At 40.2% G+C, this 8193-nt stretch overlaps 2 protein-coding genes across 3 annotated transcripts in view; one reads left to right on the forward strand and one right to left on the reverse strand.

The window, feature by feature from the left end:
• acap1 (ArfGAP with coiled-coil, ankyrin repeat and PH domains 1) overlaps positions 1 to 5435 on the forward strand; it is a 31281-nt gene extending 25846 nt beyond the window's left edge. Inside the window, exons 20-23 of the mRNA XM_014024543.1 lie at positions 262 to 371; positions 2459 to 2569; positions 2661 to 2722; positions 4801 to 5435. Of these exons, the coding sequence (XP_013879997.1) occupies positions 262 to 371; positions 2459 to 2569; positions 2661 to 2722; positions 4801 to 4898 (381 nt within the window). The 3' untranslated portion in view covers positions 4899 to 5435. The remainder of the gene's footprint in view (positions 1 to 261; positions 372 to 2458; positions 2570 to 2660; positions 2723 to 4800) is intronic.
• Positions 5436 to 5710: 275 nt separating this feature from the next.
• The window catches only part of slc16a13 (solute carrier family 16 member 13), a 10968-nt gene continuing 8485 nt past the window's right edge, over positions 5711 to 8193 (reverse strand). For both annotated transcript variants that reach the window (XM_014024545.1, XM_014024544.1), the window contains 2 exons: positions 7293 to 7824; positions 5711 to 7220 (listed from right to left, as the gene is read on the reverse strand). In XM_014024545.1, coding sequence (XP_013879999.1) covers positions 7021 to 7220; positions 7293 to 7824 — 732 coding nt within the window. In that variant the 3' untranslated portion in view covers positions 5711 to 7020. The remainder of the gene's footprint in view (positions 7221 to 7292; positions 7825 to 8193) is intronic.

An 8193-nucleotide genomic window follows, 5' to 3' on the forward strand; every position in this document is an offset into this window, starting at 1 on the left:
ATCATCATTTACCCAGAATGCTTTGTGTGCAAATAAAATGGCCCCATTCGTGTAACATATTTTTTAACTTTTAGTTTAAAATTTATAAAAACTAAACAGCCAAGAGTATTTTTACAGTCTTTATTTACAGTTAAAATATATTTTTATTTATGTTACAACTAATCATGGATCATTTTAACACATAATAAGTGAAAACATTTGATCATTTTAAATTTGTAACTTTTATTTGAGGAGGTAATAAAAATGATCCGTTTTGTTCAGAATGCCCTGGCAGCCTGCGAGTTCCTGCTGCAGAACGGCGCCAACGTCAACCAGGCGGACAGCAACGGGCGAGGGCCGCTGCACCACGCCACCATCCTCGGTCACACAGGGTACACACAAACACAAACACACACACCCACACACACCGCAATACATCAGAGAAACACAAAACGCACAATCAAGCACAGACTTCCAGATTCTCGTTTCACCCCTTGTTTTTTATTCTAACCARTGGTGAGCTACGCTAACCAAAATGTTAGCTTTGCTAACTCATAATCCACTAACTAAAAATATGGCTTTGCTAATGCTAACCATGTAAAAAAATTGCAGATGCTAACACTAGGAGCTAWYTGCYAACCGCTAAGATGATTGTCACTCAGTCTGTGTGGGACTGATGCAAACCTGTTGTTAGCTAGCTGCTAGCAGACTTAAAGTGGACAAAACCTAATTTAGCAGAAGCTAACTGGTCCGCAAAGTTGTAAAGTAGCAAAATACAAATATGCTGTTACTGTACTTAAGTAGAATTTTTATGTATCTGTACTTAAATAATTATTTTTCAGCCTACATTTTACTTCTACTTCTTACATTTTTAAAAAGGCAAGAAGTAGAAAGTCGTTACTTTTATTTCATTTTTGCTTGTTTTTATTCCAGCTTGTTATTGTAAAAAAATAAATACTATCCATATAAATTGTGCCTCCTAGATAGAGTGAATTTAACTGTGGTTGGATGAGAAGTATAAATATATAAAACTCTGATACCGTATTAGTTTGTACACAAACAAATCATGTCACACTCCAGCAGGACATAATCATTAAAATAAAAGGACYGTACTTAAGAAGTATTTGTATTTCATGAGTTATATTATTGCATCTGACCTGCAGCCCTCAGATAGATTTTCATTTTGGGGAAAAGGTTTGKGCTCCCTTGATATAAACTGAAACAGCTGGACTAGTTAATCATAAACTTAACATAAATTAATTATTTTAATACAACAGTCATTTCTGCATTTTTTGGGGAGGTCCATAAATGTCCTTACAGAAAATCTAACTGCTCATTTTAAATCAATACTTTTACTTTTAATACTTAAGCACAAACATTATCAGATATTTTAAGACTTTTACTGAAGTAATATTCCTAAAGGAGCCTTTAACTTTTACCAAAGAATTTTTTTGGTAAGATACTTGTACTTTTACTCAAATATCACTTTGTTGTACTTTATACAACACTGCTGGTCCGCTAACAGTTTTCAAAGCTAATGAAAAAGCTAATCCGCTAAACAAAAAATCAGTTCTGCTATTAGCTGATTAGCTGATCCATGCCTACCACTTAGTGTAACTATGATGATTTACACATTAACACCACAAATCTTCCTGCTCCAGAAGGTACTTTGAGAGTTTGCCAGTGAAGGTCTATGATACAGATAAGACTCAGGAGAAAGTTCTGTGGTCAGATGAAGCTCTTGGTAAMTGTTGAGTACGACTCAAAGAACATCACCCCTGCAGTCAGGCGGGGAGGTGGAAACATGAGTTGAGGCTGTTATTCTGTTAAGAACCCTGGACGACTACCTCGCACTGAGGAGCCAGCGGATGAGGCTACGTAACATTAAATCTTTCTTCTCTCAGCCATAACACTGAAAAGGTGTCTTCAAGCATGGCAAGAACTCCAAACGTTCCCAAGGTGACAAACGAGCGGCTAAAAACGAAGCACAAAAATGTCACGATGTGGCCTAAACCGTAGAAGATCTATGGAGGGAGCTTCATGTTGCCAAGCGTCAGCCAAGAACCCTGAAGAATTTAGAGTTTCTGTAAGGAGGAGTGGACCAGAATCCCTCCTGAGATCTGTTCAAACCTGGGGACCGACTGCAAGAACAGTCTAAATTAGGATAACCCATGAAACCAAACCTAAACCTAACTATAGGATTTATCAACAACTGAGACCATTAACCCTTGTCCTAAACGTAGACAGAGTGCAGCCTCACGGACAGAAACTGGACGTTGGTTCCACAAGAGAGGAGCTTGATAACTGAAAGCTCTGCCTCTTGTTCTACTTTTGGAAACTCTAGAAACCACAAGTAAACCTGCAGCCTGAGAGCGAAGGGCTCTGTTTAGTGCTCAGTCACATGAGTTAAATAWATCTTTGTGTTGCTGTATAATTCTAAAACCTACAGCAGTTAACACTTCCTGGTTTGCGTTTCCAGRTTGGTTTGTCTCTTCCTGAAGCGAGGAGCTGACTACAACGCCCGAGACAAGAACCAAAAAGACTCCATAACCATCGCAGTGGACAACGCCAACGCCGACATCGTCACCCTGTGAGTATTTCACCTCATTAAAACCAATTCAACCAGAAAAAACGCAAAATCCTCTGATGTTTCTTTTTATCATTATTTGTTAACCTTTCAGGTTACGGATCGCCAAAATGAACAAGGAGATGCGGGAGATGGACGGAGCCTTCGGTCAATCAGGTCATTCAGGGGGTCAGGGGTCCGGGGAGGTACTGGGGGGGGCAGGTAGCCGGGGAAGGAAGAGTCTGCAGGCTATAAAGAATCATATAAGTGGCTGGGCTCTGGGGGGACAAGCAGAGCTTAAATGACAAGATGAATAGAAATAAATGAAATGCATAAATCTACTTCTTGTAGATCGAGAAGCACAAGGTACAAAGAAGATTAAAAAATACACAAATTATAAAAAAAATGTATTGAAGCTTGAATGAAAAAAGCTCAATTTGCACTTTGAGTTTTAAACGCTGCTCTTTGAAACCCACAAATATTCAAAGATGTGGTCAATTAATAAAAAGCAAAATGTGTTTTCAACATTTTGCTCTTTATCAGGTCTTTTAATGTATAGTTTGGATATTTATTATATCCAATATGCACAATGTTTGACCTTTTTAATAGGTTTTATTGTATTTTATTGTATATTGGCTTATCATTCCAGTTATGTAAGCTACACTCAGTGTTGGGTTTGGTGTTCGGTTTTCCCTCACTATTCACAGTTCAGGGAGGGAATTAAAAAAAAAAAAGATAGTTCAGATTTTCTTAAGTGGAGCAAAGTGCAAAAAATAAAAAATATATTTTTATCTTTTGTAGATAGCTCTTTGAACCACACTGATGAGCAAATATCTATTCTGATTAGAGTCAAGACCAAATTGGACCGATGCCATTTTAAAACATGGTCGATCAAAAAAAATATTTTATATTATATTTTTTTACCTTTTACGTTCAATAGTGCAGCAGCTAAAAACACAGCTAGCTAGCATTTCAGACATGGTGAAGAGGAAAAAACAAGCCAAAGTAGTTTTTGTTAAAGTTCATCTAAAATCAGTCCATTTAAAACAAGGTTGCAAAAAGTAGGGGTGCACAGGGTACAGCAGCACCCCCTGATAGACGCAGGAGGACATGCAGGATTATGTGGTTTATAAAGTAGGWAATAAAAATCGATTTTATTAGTACAGTGTGTGTTTAAATTACACAAACATTTTGTGAGAATTTGTAGTGACAATTTTTTAAATTGAAAAGATGTTTCGGTTTATTTGACCAAACTGGGCTTAAAAATTAGCATTTTGTTTACGATTACCAAAAAAAAAAATAGATTTTAGCGACGTTTGAGGTCCCTTGCAGACTAGCCATCAGCTCATCAATCCCATCAGAATGAAACTTTTTCTTCACTCTGGGGTCATTCAAAGAGCTATCTACAACAGGTAAGATATTAACTGTTCATCATCTTTTCACAGAACTCCACTTAAAATCATGAGATCGGCCTTTTTTAAAGCTTTCCTGCTGTTACATTTTTATTTTTAATTTAAAATTATTTGCTGTCAGTCAGGTAGCAGAGCTTCTGCTCTGCTCTCCTGGAATATTTCAGGTCAAAAACTTTTTTTTTGTTGCATTTTGTCATTTAGCTCCTTTTCAAGCTACAAAATCCATTCTTTTCTGACTGCTCCCAGGCTGATGTGTGTGTTGTTTGGGAGGGGTAAGGGGAGGCAGGCGGGGSTCAGTCATGAAGGAATGGAGACGTGTTTGTCTGCTGGTCAGTATTTGAACGTGCTGTGCTCTTTTCACTGTTTTCGCCCTCTGCCCGCTGAGATGTCCAACTGGTCTCAACTGCTTGTGCAGTGTGGCGCCCTCAGCAGACTAAGAGGTAAATTGCACGTGCATGCTTTGAGTGTTTGTGTGGGTGTGCGCTTGTATTTGTTACCTTTTTAGGACCGTTTCTGGTAAACAGTCCTACCTTGTCAAGGCAAGACTAGTATTCTTTACGAGGACCAAAGGACCGGTCCATTTTTAGGTTGGGGTCAGGCTGTAGAAAGGAGTAAATGAACGGTCCTAATATGGATAGAAATACAACTGTGTGTGAGGGGTGAGGCCGTTCTGTTGCATGCTTTTTGTGCTTTTTCAGGCTTTGACTCTAAGGTGTTGGGAAATAATAATTATTTTTTTGGGTAGCTAAAATCAAACGCATCTCGTCCAGACGTCTGTAGCTCAGTCTAAATAAATTCGAGGACGTCCTCAGGCTGTCTTCATGTCTTCTTTTTGTCTTCCAGGTGATGAAATCTACCAGGACATTTTCAGAGACTTTTCACACATGGCCTCAAATAACCCAGAGAAGCTCAAACGCCGCAGTGCAGACCCAAAATCCTAACCAGCTGCTGGCTCCTCCTCCTCCTCCTCACTCATCTGTACATCTGTGTCTTTTCACACACACACACACACACACACACAAACACAAACACAAACAAAAACAAAAATGTTCTTCCTGGAAACCTGCCACATGTTGGCTCAGCGCTCAGCTGGTACTGACTTCAGACGGGACCAAGGCTCCGAACACTGAACTCTTTGTCAGCGGAACAATCGAGTCCGAGTGGAAAGACTGGAGCAGATTTATGAGGAGGTTTTATGTCCCACAGAGACCCCCGCTCTGCCGGGAGGCTCTAATTAAATCTGTTTTCTTTTTAAATGAAATGTCTCTCCTTGTTTCAATACTGACGTTTTACATGAAAATTTTAATGTTTGTTTTATATTAAAGAACATTTTGTATCAACTCTGCCATAAACCCTTAAGGTTGTCAAAATTTTTTTAAATTACAAACAATATTTATGTATTTTTCCCATGTTATGTGAGGATTTTAAAGTTTGTATTTGAGTGAATAAACCACAGTGCAAACGCACAGTTAATTTCACTGAAGTGTGAAGCTTTGACCTGGTTTTATGGAATTGACTTTGGGTCAAAATGACCCCTGAGGGTCATCAGCCAGCAGGGGTTTAAAATGAGTGTTTTACCACTAAATGTTCAGCAGAGGGCAGCGTTACTTTGTGGAYAATAAATGTAACATTTTAAAAACAGTCAAACATAAAAAGGTGCAGTGTTGAAATGCAGGTCCACACTCAATGTAAACAACCACATGATTTACCCAGCTGTAGTTTAAACTCATAGTAATTAACATTCAGTCACAAATTTTGCTTACAATATTTTAATTTAAAAATACATTAACCATCAGTATAATTTTCTTTTTTTTGTCCAGTCTTTATGATGTTAAACCTTTAGATATGAAACTAAAACGTCAGTTTGAGTGGAAAAAAAAACTTCTATTCAAGTGAACATTTTTACATTTTTACCTTTAAACAGTTACAAAATCGCTGCTAAACTTTAACCAAAGCTGTTGCAATAAACCAACCCAGCGGTTCACCGTGACCCAGAGGAAAACCTGGTGTTTGTCCAAACAAAAGCACCGGACCATCTGTTTGAAACACCGACATCCTGCAGGGCCGCACAAAGCTCCGACCGAGGAGAAATTCCTGAGGCCAAGTGCTGCGATTCCACGATCGCTCAGCTCGTTGCAGCTAGATGAGTGTTAACCTAAGTGTTAACAGTGAGAGCAAACAGACAGGTCTTTACAGACGTGTGGACCTTTTTTTTCTTAGATTAAAAAAAACTTCAAGCTATTAAACACAAAGTGAAAAATTATTTGAACCCTGAGACTCTCCTGACGTTTAAAGATAAACTCCAAACACACTGTATGAAAACATTACCACTTGATACAATGCATCATATAAACAAAATGTTTACATTTTATAAATAACATTAATTTTTTTATCAATCTGTAAAATAATGACTCATGAAACAATGTGCTCAAACAGCAGCAGCTTTCTGAAGATGGAGGATTCTCAGGTTATCATCTGTGGTGCGTTCAGGGAACACATGTTCAGTAATCATCCGTGGTGAGTTCAGGGAACACAGTTTCAGTAAGCATCTGTGATGCGTTCAGGGAACACATGTTCAGTAATCATCCGTGGTGMGTTCAGGGAACAGATTTAGTAATCATCTGTGGTGTGTTCAGGTAACAGGTTGAGTAATCAGTGGCGCATTCAGGGAACACAGGTACAGTAATCATCCGTGGTGAGTTCAGGGAACACAGGTACAGTAATCATCCGTGGTGAGTTCAGGTAACACGTTTATTAATCATCCGTGGTGAGTTCAGGTAACAGGTTTATTAATCATCCGTGGTGCATTCAGGGAACACAGTTTCAGTGAACAAAGAAAAAATATATATAATAAGGTGAATATTTAATATTCTSATGGGGCAACAGCATTTTTTAGCTGCATCATCCGTTTTCTGCTACCAAAATAAAACTCCTTGTTGTATTTTACCTGAAACTCTACTTTCTCAGCACCTTTTCTTCACGTTTCACCTGAAGCATCATTTTGGACCTGAGGTCAAACACGCTGACGACGTCCACTTGTCTGAACTTGGCCTCTCTGACTCTTCAGCCACTCTGTGGGTTTGAGTCAGTGAGAACCTTCTTCATGACTTCACTCCTGCTGCTGTGTCTCTGAGGAGGAGGAGGGGGGTCCGTGCAGGAGACGTAGTGAGGCAGGGTGGCCAGTGTGAGGCTGCCGAGGAGCAGGAAGGAGCCGGCCACCATGAAGGAGGCCAGGTAGTTCCCTGTGAYGTCCCTGAGCCAACCTGTGAACACAGATAAAAACAGTTAAACACCAGAACAGATCACTAACGCTCAGGTTGATCAGTGGCTCTGACCTGACAGAGGCGTCCCCAGCAGTCCCGCGCTGCTCTCTATGAGCTGCAGCAGCCCGAGGCCCCCCATCACCCGCTGCACGCCCACGATCATCGGCACCACGGCAAACACCAGAGAGGTCAGCGCTCCGGAGCTGAAGCCGTACAGGAGGCTGATCACAACCAGCGTGGCGTAGGAGCCGCTCAAAGAGCCGACCGGCAGCAGCATGATGGACGCTCCCGCCAGAACCGTCCACAGGGTCAGCAGGTGCACGGTCCGGAAGTGGCCCAGGTCCGAGAACCACCCCGACACCACCCGGCCCAGAATGTCCGTGGCTCCTGCAGCCGACATGACGAAAGCGGCCTGGTACTCCGAGAAGCCGGCCTGGCGGCTGTGGGCCACCAGGTGGAAATACGGCACAAAGTAGCCGAAGTTGAACAGAGTCACAGCTAAAGTGTAGGTGATGTACGGCCTCTCACACAGCAGAGACAGCTCCAGGTAGGAGGACACTCTCTGCAGCAGCTCAGAACACGAGGAGCTGCTCTGAGGGTCCTCCTGCAGCACAGGAAATAAAATAGTCATCATCACGTGTCAACAAAACAGTCTTATAGGAAAACTTTGGCTTTTTATTCTTTCAAAAAGCTGATGTTTTAGCTTTAATACTGTATCTGTGTCTTCATCCACTCTAACAGAGACAGTGTAAACTAACCTAACCATAGTTAATTGAACAAATTCTTTTTTTTTTTTGTTTAAATTATATTTACTTATAGTCAGAAATGCWCATTTTAGTGAAAAAGATACAGGACTTTAATTAATGTCTTTGTTTTAAAAAATGTTTTTATTTTAAATCATTCCCTTGGTGTCGTTTTTGTTCATTTCTATTATTAATCATTTAACCATTAGTTATGAAGTCACAAAGACAAA

The sequence above is a fragment of the Austrofundulus limnaeus genome, unplaced genomic scaffold (genome assembly GCF_001266775.1).
Source record: "Austrofundulus limnaeus strain Quisiro unplaced genomic scaffold, Austrofundulus_limnaeus-1.0 Scaffold426, whole genome shotgun sequence".
NCBI classification, from domain to species: Eukaryota; Metazoa; Chordata; class Actinopteri; order Cyprinodontiformes; family Rivulidae; genus Austrofundulus; species Austrofundulus limnaeus.